General features: G+C 39.1%; 1 protein-coding gene across 1 annotated transcript in view; it reads left to right on the forward strand.

Annotated features, from left to right (window-relative positions):
• The first annotated feature begins 532 nt into the window (after positions 1 to 532).
• Positions 533 to 21,883, forward strand: part of LOC104956846 (testican-2-like) — a 40,717-nt gene continuing 19,366 nt past the window's right edge. The window contains exons 1-4 of the mRNA XM_010784402.1: positions 533 to 594; positions 4,659 to 4,692; positions 16,187 to 16,247; positions 16,476 to 16,648. Of these exons, the coding sequence (XP_010782704.1) occupies positions 587 to 594; positions 4,659 to 4,692; positions 16,187 to 16,247; positions 16,476 to 16,648 (276 nt within the window). The 5' untranslated portion in view covers positions 533 to 586. The remainder of the gene's footprint in view (positions 595 to 4,658; positions 4,693 to 16,186; positions 16,248 to 16,475; positions 16,649 to 21,883) is intronic.

Here is a 21,883-nt window from a genome sequence, read left to right on the forward strand (position 1 = left end):
TAATAAAGTTCAGTTTTTTATAAACAGGTTTATTTAATTGGTTAAGATTGTGAAAATGAAAGAATATTTCGTAATTGTCTTCAGGACTGACTGGAGACAATAGTGAATTCAGTAAAGGTTGAAAATAATATCAATAGTGAATATTTTTGGTCAACTAAGGACATTTTATCAGCCTTTTCAGAATAAGATAAAGGGTTAAATTAAGTTTAATTTACAATTTACAGGGATGAAAAGAAGATTGACCTGGTATTTTCACATGGGACACCTTTGCAAACCCTTTATGTTTTCCTCGGGACAACGCCCACTTCGCCAGAATTAAAACCCTGTCCGTTTTTCCTCCACGGAGACGCACATTTTTCCTCATGGACAATCTGATCGCTGGAATCTGTCTTTGTTGCTGCCCTTGCTGTCCAACCAGCCAATCAGCGTTAGTATCCTGTTTGAAACGCCCACAAATATCGCTCACTGTCCAATCAGGGAGCTCCTTCACCCGAACGCCATTTTGTGGGTTTATAACAGCGATGGTCGGTTCTCCTGCTGGCGGCTGGTTGCTGGAACCTGTTGCTCCGCAGTTCCGTGTTGTGCAATGGACGGGTGAGTTCTCCAAGCGTCTTTACGTACACACTCAGATAAAATGTACTTTCTGCCTGTTTTATTCACACCTGAGAGCCATAAGAAAACATGTCGTCCACTAACGGTTGTCCAGAGAGCCGTTAGTGTTGTTGTTGTTCGCTTAACTGTCGATAAAGTTGTGTTTAAAGTGGTAAATAAGCAGGAGTTAGCATTAGCGTTAGCATCGGGACGGCCCATTCTCAAAACCCTCAATTTCACAAAAAAAGGTGCTTTCGTTTACAAGCAAACACACATTTATTTAGCACATAGCGTTATTCTTAGGATCTGGTTTTGTTGAATAGGTTGTGGGAAGAATCACTAAGTTACAGTAACGTTACAGATTCACGATGTTCTCACGCCCACTGAGTGTTTTCACGATGCTACCTCACCTAGAAAAGTGTAGATTCAGTGAAAAATAATGTAATTTCATGTGTTAAAAGTGTGCCGAATTGAAGAGTACTCCCAGTTGATTCGTTTAAGGTGAAGATATTATGTTTTTATAGGTTTGTTGTTGTGAGGATTAAGAATGCAAGTTAAAAATGACCATGTTTCAAATGGAGTTCAGTTGTATTTGCACTGTAACGAACGGAAGTAACTGGAACTCGGTGTAATTTAGACTGTAGGCCATTATAGCTTATAGTTTTGTTGCCAAGCAAATCCCTTTTTTAATGAAGATTTTATTAAAAACTTCACATGTTGCATGTGTGTCGACTTGAATGTTTCCAGTTGATTCGTTTTAGAGGTTAAGAGTCATATCCTGGCAGGTTTGTGGATTTCATGTTTTGAAAGGTGGCTTTACAATGATAGCAATGTCATTCAGTTTTATTTGCTCAAAAGGGAAGGGGAGTATTATTATATATAGAGTCTATGGGTGTATCAACGGTGTGTTTTTAGGCCTCAATTGAAGATATTATTTGTGCTTTTTAAAGAAATAAAGTAGCTTCATTGGTTGCATGTTTGCCTCACTAGAAAGTGGTCTTAGTTTGACATGGACGAGTATTTTCTATGTTGGTTTTAAGGATTAACAGGAGAACTTTAAATCAACAGTATTTCATAAGTAGTAACCGTTGCTAAGATGTTAAACGGTGCAATTATGATGAAATGCCTTCTGTCAAGCTTCATACTGCTTACAATGAGTTGTAAATCTTATTTTAAATAGTTGTATTTCCACCTGGCGACACTGCAGGTCACCTAAGACAGAACGGGTCTCAACTCTATTGAGTTGTTGGCAAAGCGAGGAAACATGAGAACAATCCTGTTTGTCCTGCATGTGTTTGTTTTCCATTGACTACAATAGTATTGATCTATTTGTTATTGACCTGAAGGAGTCAGTTGGCCACACTGAAGACAATGGTGTGGTGTCAACTGTTCTTTTGAGCTGTTAAATATAATAACGATCCTTTTTAGCTGCAGATTGTGAGACGTTTGAGTTCCTGTTGTGAATATGTGTGCCTGGTCAGGGCTCATTCATGCCCTGGGGGTCCTCTTCCAGCTGCTTTACAGTCTGTACAGTCAGCCAGCCCGACCAGCCGATTTTTCATTATCTAACTGTCGAAGACATTTGACTAACTCTGTGCTTCAAGTATTCATGTCACAATGGTTCATGTATATGTCATAAATACGTGTACTTCACCTGAGTATTTCTGTTATGTGAGAAAACGGTAGTGTCTTTTTGTTCTTGGGATTGTAGTTCCTAACGTGTCCTTATTCTATTGATTCATATTTTAATTGTGAATTTTCTATTTTATTTACAATTGTTTGGCAGTACTTTAGACTTTTGTTTTTATCCCAGTTTTTTAGTAAAAAGTGACGACTCTAAATGTCTTGTTTTTTCACTCAAAAACCTGAAGATATCCACCTTAATAAATTATACAACAGACAAGCGATTCATGAATTATCCAAAAAGTTGATTGACTTATTGATTAGACAATGGAGTGTAATTGTAAGTCTATTAAAACTGATTATTTTAGAAACTTTTTTTTATTCTTCATGTAAAACAGTTGGTTCACATTAAAAAATAATTAATGAACGGTGCTCATTTCAATCTGATATCTGTTGTTTGGGTCACATGACCTCCTCATAATGTGCTCCTGCAGACTCAGGCTCTTGATTTGTATATTTACTAAAGCAGCTACCGGAAGCTAGGAGACAAACCAGGAAATAAAACAAATGAAAAATGGCCGAGAGAAAATCTCTCAAGAACGATCAGGACATTACAGACTGGATCCTTATTTTTCTGCCTCTACATGAAACAAGTTATTGTACTCCTCCATATCTCTGGCTGCAGATCATTATTGTATCATATAAAAGTACACTTCAGTCATAGAAGTGTTTAAATCTTGACTGAGTAGACCCTTTTGATAAGATTTTTTTAAGAGTCTTTTTAAATGTTGAAATATGTTTTGTTATTTTGGTCATTTCATATATCAGTCTTTATTTTCATTTGAAGCTTTTATTGACGTTTTAAAGAAGCTTTGGATGTCATAACATTTCATATATAATGAAATGTTTACACCACATCAATTAGACTAGAAGCTAGAAGACCTTTCCTTACCAACACGTTGTCTACACTAGGTTGGTTTAATGCACTGCATCTCCAAACTGCACAGTTCACGCCTTTTTAGCTTAATATTGTTAATACAGAGCAGTGAGTACAACTGCTCGACTCGTTCTTTTAGTTTTTTCATTAGGATTTTGTGTGGATAAGTACCTGGTACTAAATATTTTGTATATTTGTTTGTGCAGATTCTTAGAAGATGAGGACATAGCTTAATTTATTCATGCATCTGTATCTCTGACGCATCGTTTTAGTCTGATTTATTCATTCGCCTCACCTGTTTAATTTCCTGCTTTTCAGATTTACGACCTGTGAGTCATTTGTGTAACATATTGACAGATTGATCCCGCAGCATCCTGCCCTGCAGCTGAAACCCTCTGCATGCTGTGTTGATGTTAAACGCTTTAAACTGGTGTGCTCAGCCTCTCTGTGGAGCAGCCTGCTGGCTTTCTGAGGGTTTCATGTGAATGATATGATATTAACAGTTTTCTCACTTCTCATTCTGACCACTTACAGCTGCAGTGTGATGCAGCTGATCTGCACACATTCTTTCAAATGCTTTCAATATCAACTTCTTGAAATGGATCAGAAAATTCCCTTAAATCAGAAGCATTTTCAGGAATTTCATTTAATCCCAACCGAAACACGTGAGCTTTTAAGACTCGTAGCGAATGTTATCCCCCTGCCGCTTAGCCCCCTCTTAGATTTGTTGAAATGACTGAGTTTGTAGGTTTGGAGAAACACATTTTAATATAGTGACATAAATCAATACACGCAGCTTCGTCCCTCGTAAAAAGAAAAGGATAAATGGTGGCTGGTAGAAAGGGAAATATTTGGAGAATAATCATTTATTAAAATAAATAAACTCTAATATTTATGGAAAAAACTTGAATATTCTTAGGGTTTAAATTGGGTTAAAAATGTACTAAGGAAAAAAAATGAAATTTATTAGAAACTAAACCTGAATATCCTCTAATATTTTATAAAGAAACACGTTGAAAAAATACCCAAATAATAAAGTGGTAACATTTAAGAAAAAAATATATAATCTAAAATAATAAAATCACAAACTTATGAAAAATAAAATGAAGTTGTAATGTTTTATTGTAAAGGAACCACCATTAATTGGCTCCCTATTTCATTTTATTTCTTTACCTATACGCTCCTGATACTCCATTGTACAGCTAAACAAATCTGCAGATTCATTGACATTTGTTTGCAGTTTTGGCAGATGAAAGAAAATGTGATCTCTTAAATCCCGAGTTCCTACTCCCTGTATGATAACCCCCTCTCTGTATTATTATCATTGTTTAATTGTGATTTGCAGATGTTTTTATCTGAAACAAAGTGCAGTCAGCTGGTGACCTGTCCTCTCTGCTGGGTCTCTCTCTCTCTCCTCAGGCTTTAACCTCATTTTAACTTTTTTTTTTGGCTTGTTGTTTTGAGTTTCTCTCCCTGCTGCTTCTAACACGCTGTCTTCTCTTTACAGCAGTGTCCACCAAGATTTAACAGTTGGTACTAAGGTAGGCACCTCTGCTTCCTCTTCCTCCCCCTCTCTTCCTCCTCCTCTTCCTCTTTGTTGGTTTGTGTTCTGCTGTGAAATGCTTAAATTTGATTTGCAGAGTTTAAGGTCACTAACAAAAATCTCCCTTTCAATTATGATAGGTCTTAGTTGCATGAAAAATGTCTCCCAACAGGAAACACTTATTCTAATATTGTTTATTCATCAATTAATAGTCTAGTTTTTGGAAGTATGAAATGTCAGGAAATTGAGAAAATAAATGTTTTACTACTTTATTTAGATTAGAACTTAATTTATAATACAGTTTCCTTAGTACTGCCACTAACTTGTGTTTATGCACACTGTACAGGTTTTCGTTATTTCCTTTCACAATAAAAGCCCTAGACACATTTCTAAACATTAAAGAGGACATAAAGTCACTAATGGCGCTTTTCCACTGCAGCACGGTCTAAGCGTGCCGTGCCAAACCAGGCCCGCTTATTTTTTTGCTTTTTCCACTAGGGGTAGTTCCGGCTCAGGGCTACTTTGTCACCTTTTTTCTGGCCCTCCAAAATCGAGGTTCTTACCGGGCCAACAACCGGGCTGAATATGCTAAACTAGTGACGTAAACACTCTCGACTGCTGAATGGTCAGAGAGAATCGCTGGCAAGGGGGCTACAACTACATGAACATATTTGACCGTGATTTAATTTTAATACACGTTTCAAAATGATGCCGAAGTAACAACATACTGATACGGGTAAAAAAACCATGAATTAATGCTTTGACAAGACAGCAGGCGAAAAACCTTTTTTTAAATGCGTGTTTTCTGAATGGAGATCGGATCGACCAGGCTAAACTAACGCAGTATATGCTCCGACCGTCCACACCCACAACAACGGCCTACAGACATAAATAAACCAGCGACTGTATTCGCCATGACACAGACAGTCTGTGGTTTTGAACTTTTGAGCTCTGAAGGCTAACTGCTAACAGCTAACGGCTGATGTTTTGTGGTTCGCATTGAAGATGACGTCACGGCAGTTTTACGCAGCTTCGCTCCGTCCGCCGAACAGCCGATCGCCCCGCCTTCACAATGCGTTACTATAGTTACTGCCCCAGTTCCTAAACTGTAATGGAAACGCAGCATAGAGTGAGCCTGGCCTACCAAGGCCTAAACATACCGAACTAACCTAACCTAACGTAACCGAACCTAAACCATGCGAGGCCCTGCAGTGGAAATGCGCCATAAGATAATTTGACTAAAAGGCAAAAGTAGTCCTCTCGAAATTCTTACTTTTTAAGAGGTGTTTATTTACGAGTGTTTGCACAAAGCACTCTGCTTCCCCTTGTCCTTCTCCTTTGTATGCAGGCTGTAAATACAGGTTTGTGTTATTACCTTTCACAACAAAAGCCTGTGACACTTACTCTGCATCAGTAACTATTAAAGGGAACTTATATTTAGCTGAAGTAGTAGTTCTTTTGAAAAACATCCCCTTTTTGTAAATAGTTTATTTTAGTTTGTACATATCAATTAATGTACAATAGCTTTTATTTATAACCTCATTCTTTTTTATTCCATGATTTAATTCATAGCCACATTTATTCATTTCATTGACTTATTTCATTATGTAATATTATTAAATGAGATTTGTGAGCTCAGCCCTAACATGCATTTGTTTTGGCTTTGGGAAAGATTAGTTCATTGTCTCTGTATTGATCTTGCAAAACATTAAATATCAGGGTCTTAAGAAGTATTAAAAGTTGATAAATCAATTTATCAAAAAAGTATTAAACGGCGTTTTCCAAGGTATTACATTTTGTAGCTTGTTTTCAATAAGTATATAAATGGTCCAAAGAGGTTGTATTCTACAGTCTGCCTGAATGTAATCATTGCGTAGGTGTGTAGTGTGTAGTGTGATTCTGTGTAATTTATTTATGGCATCCCGTTGGGTTTCACGTCATCTGAACAGGACATCGCACGCTCACTGCTTGATAACGCGCAAGGTCCGTTCACGCCGGTTGTTAAACAACATCGTTATGGGGAAATGCAAGTCTGCGTCCAAATGGTTGGAAGATAAGGAGGAAGGACAATCAATACTGTATATAGTCAATGTCAGATAAAGTGCGTCGCCAAGGTAACCGGTTAGAACTCCAAGTGGAGATGAGGTCTTAAAATGTATGGGAAGGGTCTTTAAAAAAGGTCTTAAAAGGAATTACATTTGACTTCAGGATTCCTGCATATACCCTGAATATATATATATATTTTTTTTAACTGTGCAGCGACCCCGTGAACACCATTAGAGTCCGGCGATGCCACCTGGAAACACTCAGAGGTTTTCTCTGTAATTAGTGTTGCGTTCTCACCGTTTTATAAACGTATTATGAACTGCAGCAGTGATTTAGACACATTCCTCAACAAGTCTGACGATAATCAGATTATTCAACAATAATTTGACATTCTTAAAGAACCAGGCCGCTGACTTTGCACCCATTCAGTATAAATCCTGCTGACTGAATCATTGGTCAGGTTTTACATATCATCATTTTCTTTGTGGCATGTTTCAGTTCTCTGTAAAAGGGTTGCTAAAGGTTAACGAAAATCATGACCACATATTTTTTTATCTAATACATTTTCTTTGAACAGTGGATTTCTTTGAACAAATTAAATGGAACTTAAAGAAAACGCAAACCAATAAATAAATAAATAACAAGAGTCCGCTAGATTTACGCAATAACAACATCTCTGCAAAACTAAATGCGACAATAATGAAATGAAAATAATATTAATAAACCACATAAATAAAATACGTTTTAAACAGAAAATAAAACCCTCTCTCTTTTCCTCCGTACCCAAATCTTTTAAAAACGGGGGTACAACGAGCGGATACAGATTTGCTGCCTATATGACATCAAATCGGCAGCGGACCCACAGAGAGTTGCTATCAGAAACAATGCCTGATGTGTTTTGGACGTAATCTCATCTTTGTTTACATTAGCAAGCCTCGCTAACACTCAGAGCTAACCTGTACTGGAGAGCACATGTGTTTTTTAAAAAGCAGGAAATTAAAAAAAAGAACTCACCTTGTGATACACCTGCAAGAGAAAAAGCATTTGAGCTCCATACTGTTTCAGAAATAATCCTTGATGTGGTTTAGAACAGGATGACGTTTTATCACAGCAGAATTTAACTTTATCTCCGGTAGAATTCTGATCAGGCATTAGCTCCGCCTCCTCTTTTTTTTGTTCAAGCTAAGGACCCAAAATCCTCGTTTCTCTAACAGGGCTGCAAAAGAGTGGTATGAGCAGTATGAGGCATGGCTACAATGGGGGAACTGTTTGGTATTTTAAGCAAAAAACTTCACAGACATGTTTTGTATAGGTATGGCCCTACAATATATTTTTCCAATATAGCATGATAGGTCCACTTTAAGTCAACTTCTACATTTTTGTTTCTTACAGACCAAACCAATAAATCACTTGATAAATGAAGAAAATGGTCTGCAGCTCTTATAAGCATGCAACATCAAAACTGACTGACTGTCTGCAGTATCTGTCTAAGAGCAGAGTCTCCAATTTCACTGAAACAGGAAGGAAATCATTTAATACCCAGTGTTTGTGAGTTAACAAGATAAAATCCATCGGTGTGAAAGTCAGAGGAGGAAACAGGAAATGTCAGGTGTTTGTTTTATGTAACAGACTTCACATCTAAGCCGTGACGGGTCTTCAGTTCTGAACCAGTCTGACTGCTCCAGTGTTTCATTAGAGCCAATCAGCTGATCACTCTGATGTGGTGGGCGTGGCCTTTATGAACCTGAAGTACAGAAACACATTGTATTTAAAACACATTAGAGGTCTTTCTGTAGTCATGGGGACAGGATATCCTCCCCTTAAGAAGCATCTGCTTGAAGATGAATATCTGAGTGAAATATTGCTTGTAAAGCCGTAGTGACATGTGGAAAAAAACCTTTATTACAATACAAAGCATAAATTATGAAATGCTGTTGCAGTTTTATAGCCTACTGTGACCGGATGCCTTCTGCAAAAGTGTTAAGAGTTCATGCAGCGTACTACAGAAGAGTTTGTAGTGATTTGTTTCCAGAAAGGAGTATTGTGTCTCTTTATTGGGTTTATTTACCAATTCTTTTTTAAATTTGTACACAATTTCAAAGCTTCATTGACGTCACATGCTCTCGGTCTGTCGTCACTTATTCCAGAATCCCGTTAGACTGCACTTTGTCACATTTTAGTTTCATTAATACATCGATTTTTTTTTTTATAACCCCAACCACGAGGATACACTTTTTAGTGACATTTCTGGCATTTACATTTTCGTCGTTCTTTGTGCGGTTACGTGTAGTGATGTAAGGTGGAAACAAGAGCCACGTTTCTCTCTTTGTTAGGGGCTTTGGGTTAATCCAACATCGACCTATTTCAATGATTGTTGGATCCCTATGAAGGAGGTAGGAGAGAAGTAGTCTCACTGTTAGAAAAGTACTTGAGTGCATGGAAGTGAAACTGCAGCATTTTTCACATTCCCACTGTGGTGGTCTGCGTCCGGCTTCATCGTGGTGACCGCCGCTGTTTGTTTTTTTTTAAGTCTGGGCCAAAACCACATGAAGGTTGAGAGAAGCTGTGAAGAGGAGGAGGAGGAGGACGTACAGCTCTCCTGTTTCCTCCTCTGGCCTCAAGCGAGTCATCTGAAACCATCCTGAACACGGATCCTTTTTAAAGGGACAGATGAGAGTTTATACCACCTGTAGTTTAAGAAGTGTTGCTAGCCTCGCCCATCCCACTAGAATCCATAGGCTGGTGGAATAATAATTAATTAGTTATATTAACATAATTTGCTTTGAAATCTCAAGTCCTACTAATTAAATTAAACAAATGAGGAAATAACACGAGTAGCAAGAGGGAAAAGTGTGATTAACATCTTGTACACCTGTGTTTTGGCAGGACTTTATGTGCTTTTAAATCAAAATAAACTTAACTATAGGCCGTGTCAGAATTACCGTACTTTTCGGACTATAAGCCGCGCCTTTTTTCCCATTTTTCGACGCTGCGGCTTATATAACGGTGCGGCTAATCTATGGATTTTTACAGCTCACGGCCACCACCTTTAACTCTATGGGCTCTATGGCCGGTCCGCGGACCCCCAACTTTAAACGGCGGGTTCCAGCAGGAAAAGCTGGAGGCCGGAAAAGAGTGAGACAGGTAGCTCGCAAAAGTAAAAGTGGAACCGAGAGTGGTACGAGAGACAGAACGAGAGCAAGACAGACAGACATTACGAGAGCGAGACAGTTTGTCCCCGTACCACTGGTTGAAAACCGCTGCTGTAGATCACTGCCGGTACGTGCGCTGGGAGCGCACCGTTTAAGTTTGAAAGTTGAAAAGTTTGTGTGTCTGAAACGCTATGTGATACAGTACAGTTTACACAGCACATGTTCTGTAGCTACTATTGCACTAAATGGTAACACTTGAATACGTTATGCAAATATGCAACTTGTTTGTTGAAATGTTAATAAATGGGAGCTTCCTCAAACAGCCATCTCTTTCCCGACAATCCCCTCTGTGCACGAACCCTTACATATGGTAATTAAACATTAAAACACCTGCGGCTTATAGTCCAGTGCGGCTTATATATGTACACATCATTCAATTTAGCTGCTGCGGCTTATATTCAGGTGCGCCTTATAGTCCGAAAATTACGGTACTCTACATTAACCGTCATATTCACATTGACTACTGGTTGGTTTTCATATTCTAATATCAACTAGCGCGCGTACATGCGAATCGACACGCTTCCACTTTAAATCGTTTAGTAGAGTTAAGTCTTTGAGCCTAAGCTAGCATGAGCCAACTAGATAACTGATAGCCAACGCAAAAAACAACAACTTTACCAGCAAAGTTTTAATTTCAAACCCAGCTCACCAATACATAGAAATAAAAAGATTGTTGGGTTCAAAGTGATCCAACAACGACGTTGTATGCATGTTAAATGGATGACAAGACATTAAAACAATCCCTCGGAAACACTCTTATACAAATGTAACACTTGGCGCTAATAATTAAACGGTAACTGGTCTTCCATCTCTCTGCATTGCATGTGTATTGTGGCAGATTCATCGGGGTAGAATCATCATGGTACATACTGTACATATATTACGTAAGCGCTCGGGGTAGTAAAACCATCAACATCTTTTAACAGCAGGCAGGGAGGCCATTATAGCACGAGGGGAACCTACTTCCTCACTAACATCTTCTGTTACCGCAGGGCGAGGCATATAGCAGAGAGGTGCGCTAATTCTCACGAGGCTCGCCGCTACACACACACTCTCTTAAATTCAACCCGGCGCCGTCAACATAGGACAAATCAACACTGTGACTGGTCGATCGAGTTATCTTCTGTCCCCACCATGAACACAAGCATTTTAGCTCAACGCAACTGATCTCAAGCGTAAATCCGGACGTGAAAGTGATTAACAGTCCAGTGTCCGGCTTTCCAACGCCCTCCTCAGTTGAGACAGAGATAGGCCTAACCCTGTTTGGCCCATCCCCGCTCTGGCTGCGAGCGCGCGTTTATGTCAGATCAGCAAGACTACAACACATAGGCCTACCATGCGGCCAACGGGTGCACCGGGTGGCAGCTGCCACCCTCATAAAATGCTTGCGCACCCACACGCCTGCCACCCCAATTTGCCAGCTTTTGTTCTGAAAAGAAAAAGTTGTGGCTCATCCGACACTTACGGAGAGAAAATATCTAATGTCCGAGTGCAAGTGAATGCAGCAGGCAAGACGGCGAGCCTTGTAACCGGGGCCCTCCCCGCGCCACCCTGCGCGAGCTTCCGGAAATCTGATTGGCGGGCGATTCATTTGAACACGGAGGACAGCGCAAAAACGAGAACCATTTCGGATATGCAAGTAGACAGAAGGAATGAGGTATTTGCGCGCCAGCCGGCGTATGGCTGCAGCAAAACCATACCAAAAAATGGCTAAACGCCACACAGATGTAAAAGTAACAAAATAAAGTTGCCAACCACGGAGTAAATGCAACAGACAGCAGTTAGTAAGCATTTGATTTCAGTAAGCCATTTCTGGAAATACCGAAGCTAAAAACTGTTTGAACACTTTGTCACGTAGTGATCGTCTTTCTCAATAGAACATCTTTGATAATGTCTTCTGCCAGGTCAGAATCAAAATAAGCGGGCGGGTGTTGTTCAGGAGTCCCGACCGGAGAAANCCTTATAGTCCGAAAATTACGGTACTCTACATTAACCGTCATATGAAATATAGTCATATTGAAGGACATGTGATGTCAAGAGAGCTCTGAACTGAAACCCATCATCATGCTACAAAGTTGTTGTGTCTTAATAGAAAATGTTGAATGAGTTTTCTGCTAGAAGTCTGTCGGATAGGATATGATTTACTCGTAATAAAAGCTTCTTAGCAATCACTAGTTGTGACACGCAGACTCTGCATGCCAGCAAACCGAAACCATGTCTGATCAATTTATCAAACAACCAAAGAAACCAGAACTAATTATTAAACCAAAAAGGTCTTCAATGGATCTGGTTTTGGTTCTTTTTTCTTTCTTCAAATTTAAGCAGAAGACGATATGAGACAAACATTATGTTGCATGATTGTCAGAATGTGCATGGGCCTATAGACATAATATTCAGTTTAATAAGTGTGAAGTCATTGAGGGTCACTGAAGGACTGCAGTAGACCAAACATGTAACTCCTCAAAGCCAAGGAGGGGTCTCATATCAAATACTCAAGGTAGTCCTTTATCACCTTTTTATATAATCTCTCGGTTAAGAACATCAAATGTATCCCAATAAAACAAAGTCAATTCTGTAAACTCATTAATTTGATCGAACATAAACTCAAATGCAGTTTCACAAAGCTGTACTTAAAGCTGGGGTAGGTAATTCACTCCAGAAACACTTTTTGTTATATTCCATGGAATGCTCTTAACATCCCGATAGCAATGAATATATTAAAAGCTTTGACAAAAAATCCATAAAAAAATGTAATCTGTGGAAGCCGTGGTACTGTAAAAAGCACGACCAATCATCTGAGCCGGCCCGGCTAAAGTAACTGGATGGCCTACCTGCCTGTCAGCCTTCCATCTGTGCACAAACTTATCTCGTGCCCTCATTGGTCATGTGCGCGTTCGTGTGTGTTGGAGGAGGGGCTCTGTAAGGAAGTAGGCAGATTTTTTTCAGTTGTGTATTTTCAAATTCTATCGCACTCGAGCTGGTTTCTCCATTCTTACCATACCTACCTTTTAATACTCTTGTAAAAATAAAGTGGCTGTCTTACTAAAAATAACTGAGATATCATTAGTGAAAAAGGAATTGATTATTTTACATTTGAATTAAAGCTCTTGTCTTTTATCAGTATTTGTGTGCAGTTATATCTGAACAACCAAATGCGTGCCGCTAGCCCGTAGTTGCAGAACCGTGAAGATGTTCAACCAAATAAGCCACGGCTGCACCGTTTTAAAAACAACTAATTGCATGTATTTTCACTGATATTGTAATTGCAGAATGCAGCAAATTATCCTTTTTGTAACCTTAGTCACATTAAAAAAAAATATAAACATGATTTTGATTTTCATCTTTACCGAATATATCGCTTAATGCAATGTCAATGTTGTGATTTCAATGATTCAGCTTATAGTTTGGTCTGCAGGCAGAGAAGGAAAGAAGTGAGTTGAGGTTATGGATTTTGCTCCTCGGTCATTATATCAACAGTCATCTTGTTGTGGTTCGCTGGTTGACAGACTGTTAGCTGTCTGTCTGTCTCGGTGTCTTTTGTCCTCCTTCAGCCTGAGGCAGCCGGTCAGTCAGTCAGCAGCTGTCCGACAGCAGATCCAGAGAGGGACAGCAGCACTCAGGTTTCTGCTCTATTATTCATGGCAGGCGCTGTAAGGAGATCTCAACTGCTTTTGTTCAGATGGAAATGTGTGCTGCTCAGGTTCCTCTCAGAGAACCAGGCTGCTTCTGATCTAAAGAAACACAGAAATGCATCATGTCGAACTCTCCTGTGTGTTTTTGTATGGAAGTGACACACACACAGCAGGACGAAGTGTGCACCTCACTGCATTCATTTTGAGTCCAACGCCTTCCTGCAGAGTGTCTAGTGAATATCATTGCTGTGACACAAACAGAAAATATCATTTATTATTACCTCTGATTCTCTGCTTTCTTACTTTGCGTTTCATTAATCTGATGCAGAAGAGAGGCAAGAATCCTGCAGCTACATTAGCTAGAAGTGCTAGATCCAGAAATTGCACATTTTTTAAACTGTTTTATAGATTGTATGGACTGGTGCACGCTCACTCAGCAAATGATGCTAACTTTTTTTTTTTCTGCTCACTTTTTGCAAGGAGGACAAAGGGCACACTTCAAATGCTGTGTGTTTACAGATGGCGAGACTTGCTGCATGCTAGGGCTGTCCCAATACAATTTTTCTACCATTTAGTTATTAACCCAATTTGTGTTCTTTGAAATTCAAAAGGATATTGCATTGTGTTTGTTGCTTTCGTTGCAGTTGTATATGTCTTAGTGTAATTTGGCTTGGCTTCCTATTTTGTATGGACATGCTTTTATTTTGAAGGAGAGTTAGCGCAGTTGACAGGAAGTTGTTGTTGCTATGGAAACAACATGACAGAGATTAACGGAGAAAAGTAATATCTACATGTAAAGACGGAGAAAGTCAACGATAACGTTTATGGTGAAGTGTTAGCACCCCCCGAACAAGCTCTTACGTTGATATTGGAGATTTCAATAAATTCAATTTGGAGAAAAAAACGGGGAAAAAACAAATATCCGAATAACGAAATTGAAACCCGAATAGTACTCCATCGAACGGATATTCGGGTACAGCCCTACTGCATGCGGAACCTTTTCAAATAAACAAACATCCATCCTGAGTCGTGTCATTGAGACGTTGCTGTCGTTGCTAGGGCTGGATTGTATGGAGAAAATCCGATATTACATTTCTTATCACATACATTGATAAAGCGGCAATACTGTAAGTTTGTTTTTTTGATGAATAGCCATTAGTTTCCTGGATGTTACATTACATGTCACTTGTTAGACGCTTTTATCCAAAGCCACTAACATACTCAATGCTGTGGACAATCTCCACACGAGCCATTTGTGGTGAAGTGTCTCAGGGACACAACGACATGCTGACTGCGGTGGGATATATTGAGTAGACAGGCAGAGCTTATAATACAACAGCTTGAACAGGTCAGAAAGTGACATGACTTGACTTTAATGCAACCTGTAAAAACACTATCAAAATAACACATAACTAAGGCCATATCCAGTCTCAAAAGAGAAGTGTAACCTCACTGTGACTCAAACTAGCTGTAGCATTACGTGGTATAGTTTCCCCTAGGTCTCCATAACATTTCAGGTACTCTTTAACCCAGATGACTCTCAGGTGACTTAAAAAGTGGTCGAAAACATTGATGTTGTAAAAAGAAAATGGAATCGTGTCATTAAAAGGTTTCATGTTGATGCCATTCTAACTTTTCCTGTGTGTCCCTCTTCAGGCCTGGTCTCTCTCTCTCTAAATTAAGTTACTCTTCTTCCGAGATGCAATTTCAGGTACTTATATATTACATTGGGCAACAATTGTTTTAAAGTGAATCTGTATTCTGTAGTACTGACTGCATTTGGTCGAAATCCTTTTGTCCCCAAACCGAGCATTGAGCAGAGCTTATCATTCTGAAGTGTTAAATGCATCAGTGACAAACAGTAGAAGAACTGCAGTGTGTTGAATGTGGCCCAGCCTGTTTGTCTACATCTGGTTTTCATTGAGCTCCACAACACAGGAATTCACCCCCCTTACACACACACACACACATACTCACACACTCATACTCACAAACACACCCGACTGCTCTTTGTGGGTCTAAGAAGGGGGGATGACAGCGGATGTTTGACCCGTTTCATATTAACGGTTGAAATGACACAAAGGACAGTTTCACCTCAGTTGAGTTAAATATATGCAGTATGTGTTAGTGTGAGACGATGCTCTTTACTGACCTCTGGTGGCAGCAGCATGCTTGTGCCACTATTTCACTTTTAACTTCTAACTAAAAAGCAGAAAATCCTCCAAAAAACTTAAATAAAACAGACATTCTTTAAAGGCGAAATGGAATCGACACCTCCCTCTAAAATGTGGAGATGTCCTGCTTTTAGTTTTGTGTGATTTATAAACCAAATATCCCATATAACAACATTTTTATATTTTCTGACATTTTACCGACCAAACATTTACTATTATTGTATCCTGCATGCTTATTAGCATCCTTAGATTAAACTGAGGCTCTAGTTTATCAAAACTGCAGCTTTGTTCAAATGTAAAACAAGTGTTCAAAAAAAAAGAACAGTTTTCCTGACGGCTAGTTCGCTAAAATGTCTTTATTATTAATGTTTATTTAGAATAATTGTAATTAAGGAAATTAACGGGTGTTTGTTTTTGATGTTTTTCAGAGAGGATCTGAAGAGCTTTTCCCCAGCGTCTCCAGCGCCCCGTATATCATGAGCACCACAGGTCAGATACATCACTTTGTATATATATAATAACCAACACTTATTCTCGTTCATTTTCCTCAACACACATAAATTGCAATTTCTTTCAAATGTGCTCAGTGATAAAAGGTATCGTATTAAGAGTGGTAGAATAATCAGAATGGATATAACCCATCACTGCTGGTGTATCGTCTGTGTTTCTGTTATGAATTTGTCTTGACCTGTTGTTGTTGTCTCCTGTCCTCTGTAGCCAATGGCAACGACAGTAAGAAGTTCAAAGGTGACATAAGAGGCCCCGGCGTGCCGTCCAGGGTCATCCACATCCGAAAGCTCCCGACTGACATCAGTGAGGCCGAGGTCATCAGCCTCGGTCTGCCCTTCGGCGACGTCACCAACCTGCTGATGCTCAAAGCCAAAAACCAGGTGACGCACGCTGACTGGGAACTACTGTCGTCAAACATATATTTAAAAAAGGATATTACATATTAGGGCTGCAGGAATAATCACATTTGAAAGTTTGAAATATGTGATTAAGCGATTTAAAAACATTTTGCGGTGTCCTTTGAGCTGTATTATCAACCTATGTAAAGATGATCAAATCTTAATCTAGCTTCATTATGTTGTCTTCAAAATGCATAACATGCTGAGTTTACACAATGTAGGGTGAATATCCCATTAATATTGCAATAACTATCACAGAAAAATAAATATTGCAATGAAGGTTTTCCAATATTTGTAGCACAAAGTGGAAGTAAAAAGAAGTGCTTTGTTTATTTGGATAATTTGGTTTATGATGAATAACGTTGATCTCAATACTGATCAAAATAATTGTGGTTTTGGCTTTAATTGAGCAGCTCTATTAGATAGCATTACAATATGTCTGGTAGAGTGGGGTCCCTAATAGGGGTGCATACCGGTTCCCGGTATTACCGAAATACCGGTTACTGTTACGTTATACCGTACCGAAATCAGATCCGGTTTTCGACTTTTTCGATTAATTTTTTTATATATAAAGTTAGGCGTGATATCCTTAAACTCACGCCCATACCACCAGCCAATCCGTTTGCGCGTCTTGCAACGACTTTGGCTTGATTGCCTAGCAACGCCCTTCACCTTCCTCCCGAACGTCTGAGCCTTTCGGTTAGCTTTCGTTTTTTCATTAGCTCAATGTCGGCACGAAAACATCTAAAGTGTGGCTGCATATGACTGCCAGTCTGAATGGTGGGGTCTGTAACCACTGCCAGTCTGAATGGTGGGGTCTGTAACCACTGCCAGTCTGAATGGTGGGGTCTGTAACCACTGCCAGTCTGAATGGTGGGGTNAGTCACGAAATCTATTGATTCGTGTTCACCAACACGATTTTTCCCTTTTTTTCGTGTCACACAGAACGATTTTAAAAGCAATGTATTTTAGTATGTTTCGTGCCTGCACCACGTCTTTTTGTCCAGTAGGGTCTTGGAAGACCAGAAGCTGTGTGGTTCATAAAAACATTTTCTTACTCAATATCAAGCCCCAATTATTGTTTTTATTTTCAATTGTATAATTTCTGACTTTTCTTGCCGTCCGTGAGGAAAATAAATATCCTCAAAGAATACTGAAATCTGTATTTTTAAAATCTTTTTTTCCTTCTAATTTGTTATTATTTGGTGTAGGCACGAAACATACTACCAATAGAAATACATTGCTTCTAAAATTGTTCTGTGTCAGAATACTGAAATCAGTATTTTTTTAAATCTTTTTTTTCTTCTAATTTGTTATTATTTACATTGCTTTTAAAATCGTTCTGTGTGACATGAAAACAAGGGGAAAATCGTGTTGGTGAACACGAACCAATAGATTCATTTCGTTAATATAACACGAAATGCCGTGAGACTGGGTTGACCTGAGAAACTTTTTGTGAAAAGATTAGCTGTTATCCAACTCAGAAAAAGTACCTTATTTTGTTTTTATTGTTTTGATCCCCACAAAAATTGTTGCGTTAATACTGTCTTGCAAAGTGAAACATATATGATGAAAAATAGGAACATAAAAGCGAAATCCCCGACTTGTTTCGTGGGCTTTTGGTTTTTCAATTTCCTGTCTAATTTTGGTAAAATCATCTTGTGTCGCTCCCCTGTTTTTTTGCCTTTATACCCCAGCTGTGTCTCGTTTATGTGAATAGTTCTGTTTGTGTACATATACCTGTGAGTTTGACAGTGTTCCCTGTGAGTTGTTGTCAGTGTTTTCTAGTGCCGTCAGTCCTTCTGTGTTTGTCCCTTTCTCGTGTTCCCTCATGGATTTTCTGCCAGTGTTCTTCCTGACAATAAGGTTTGTTCCTGGTTTAGTTGTTCTTATCGTTATCAAGTGAATTAATTACCTTATTAGCGTTGTTCTCTGTCAATTTGAAACATTTTAAAGATTTCATTAGCTTCATTGTTAGCTATAGCTGATCAAATCTGCTAGCAAGTTAGTTCAGCCAGCAAAATTGACTCTCACCAGCTAGAAAGGAGACGGCTGGTTTTTTCTACCTTTGTCTTAAACTTAATTCCAATTATTAAAAAAATAACAACTAATGGAAGGCTTAACTGGTAGGAACTATAGCAACAGTATGCTAACGAAGGGGTTTTTCTTTAAATCTATTGGCGAACCTATAGATGTTCAGAAGAATTTAGCTTACAATTACACAAATAAGAAAATAGTAGGCTAACTTGTTCTATAGGATTGTAGGAGCATTACGGCCCGTCCACACGGTGGCGTGCGTTGAAGCTTCAACGCTTCTGCCCATTCACTTTGAATGGGGTGACGTCACACTTTGCCGAACTGCAATGTGGGAGCGTCGCGTTGCTCGCTTCAAAAGTTGAGCAATGTTCAACTTTTGAAGCTTCGACGGAAGCGTCAGCCAATCAAATCATATGCCAGTACAAGCTCTAGCCAATCAAACCGCGTGCTTGTGTGTCCGGGGCGGGAGATTCATGTGATTGGTTGTTGATCGAGCTTCAGACACGCCCGCCGGCAAGCTTCAACGCACGCCGCCGCGTGGACGCTGCGTTAGTGGTGAGTAAGCTTGATAACTTGTTAGGCATGCCAAGTCTGCCTTTTCCCCTTGACCAGGTTTCAGTCCTTGTTGTTGCTAATCTTGTTGTGACTTTCTTTTTCGAATAGCCTTCATTGTTTTCAGCTCCCCTGTCTCAAATCATTGGCTGGTTGTTATCCTTCTTGAATGCCCTACCAAGGCAACTTTATTGATTTTCCATTGTTGTACATGTCTGTTTTTCAGTTGGGGCCGATGTTTTCAGTCAAGTGTGAAGGTTCTCGCTGCTTGTACCAGATACTCCTGTGAGTTGCAGACTGTTTTCTTATTCCCCGCAGGGCCTCTGAAGGCACAAGGGCTGATTTTATTTATAGATAGTGAGTACAGGGCTGGCATGAGTGCACAGAGACTTTGTGGACTCAGTGTGATAGTCTAGCTATAACTGTTTGTGTGTGTCTGTTGTGTGTGCATGTGTGCAACGATAGGACGACGCATGAAAGTTTGAGAACGGCAACTCAGTAGAACCAGTCAATCTTTTGTCTTGGACCTTTGAATATGTATCCAGTGAAATGGAAAAAGCAATTAACCGCTTACATAATTGAGTGAAAACTTCGGCTAGCGTTTGTATTTGACCTTTTATTCATCCTTTGCTGTCACAGTATTTATGACGTTGCTCATATCTACTTGAGCATGAAAGAGTGGCATTAGAGCCTTTCTTATTATGTATAAAGCATAATAACTGTAAGTGTGACACACTTCAGTGCAGACATAAATGAATACCTTTTTTCCACCAGCTCCAGCATGAAAGGAAGAAATTATTAATGTATGAAACAGTAAGGCAAAGTGGAAAGCATAAAACAAGTCTATTCATTTGTTTCAGTTTCAGTATGTTTAACGATAGAAATGGAAATCTATCAGCCACTTAAAGCACAAAATATGGCTAACGTTTTGAGTTGTATTGCCCAAATATTTTGTATGACTCACACAATCCTCATTTGGAAGGAGCTTGGCTATCTGATTTTCTTTATGTAGACACAAATCTGACCACAATATGGTTTCTGGTATTATGATTTCAAATAGAGTATAAGTTATACATAGGAAATGCTGTTTACAATTGTAGTCCCCAGAGTGAAAATACACCAGAGGCTTGTTCTGCAAATACAACAAAAACAAATCAATACAGAAATGTCAGAATATGAATAAAACTATACATGTATTGTAAATATTGATCCAACAAACGCCACGTATGGCAAAATGCTTATACTGTATATCAAAGTTTATGTTTAAACCCATAGGGGGCAGAAATTCAAATACTGCTCCTTAAGCTCAGCTTCCAGCTAGGTTATACATTGAAAGACACTCAGCTTAGCTTGTCAACATTTATTTAACTCAGATCCTCTTTCATTTAGACTTTGATGGCAATACAGTTAGTGGACAATAATCAGAGAAACTTCAGTAAGAAAATGAACCTTAATAAGCAACAAAAATATATAACTTTGAAAATTAAAGGGAATGTGTCCTTCCATCCTTAGAGGTAATAACGCACTTTGCAATTTCACATATTCAAATACTTTAATAGAATTAAGATTCTGAAAATTGTTTTCATTTATTGGAATAAATGTAGAGGCCTTGAAAGTTGAAATGATCAAACACTCACAAAAAGTAAGCAGAGTTATTCTCCTTTCTTCCACATCATCCCCCAGCAGATCAGTCTTGTGATGCAAGGGGAACGGCTGCTCTATGCTTCGTCCCCAACCTTAAATTGTCCAATGTTATAAATCCAAAAAGTACTGACCCTCGCCAGTCCTCCCAGATTTCTTACATAAGCTCCCTCTTGATGCGTTCCTGCAAGCCAGGCAGACTAGACTAACAGCGTTTGATGCTCTGCCTCTGCTCTGCGATCCTGAAGCATCAGCTTACAGCCTGTGAGCATGCAGCAATACAGGAATCAGCAGAATTGCTTCTCGTGCCCCGCAGCCCAGTGTGAATGAAGATAAGAGGAGAGCATATAGGATGAGAGTATTGTTAAGGGGGTTTTGTTTCATCTCATGAGTGTCTCATGTGATCTGTAAACCCAAGCTGAGAGGTTGTGAGCCTTTATGTGAATCTCTAGGTGGGAGGAAACGACACTGTATGTAGCAAAGCTACTGACAACACCCTTGGGGCAATGTCATTTTTTTATTTTTCCTCTCTATTTCATCATATTGTGGGGTTATATTTTATACTACAACAATATTCAACAGTGTGCCTCCACATGCTTTCATGTTTATAAAATAGAACATCTGTTCTTAAAAATTGTATGTAAACAAAGTGAAACCTCAATTATTGTTGTTACTGTTATTTTCTTAGTCTTTTGATGTCACTCATAAAAAGGTTTTGGCCACATAGATTCTGTAATGCAAAGAAACCTAAGGTTGGGCTCGGTATGGGCTGAAATTCATGGCCCTTAATGCATTGTTACCGCTGTGACAGCTGAAGACACCTTTCATCACATTATCGTGATTGTGATATCTCAGTAACGTCTTGAGGAAATGTCTTCAAATGCCAACTTAGACTGATTAGGCGTCAAAGCTCAAGGTGTCAGTGACAATATATGAATATTGTAACAATTTCACCAGATGTCTTAATATGATACAATTGAACAGTGA

The sequence above is a fragment of the Notothenia coriiceps genome, unplaced genomic scaffold (assembly GCF_000735185.1).
Source record: "Notothenia coriiceps isolate Sejong01 unplaced genomic scaffold, NC01 NC01_scaffold00000668, whole genome shotgun sequence".
NCBI classification, from domain to species: Eukaryota; Metazoa; Chordata; class Actinopteri; order Perciformes; family Nototheniidae; genus Notothenia; species Notothenia coriiceps.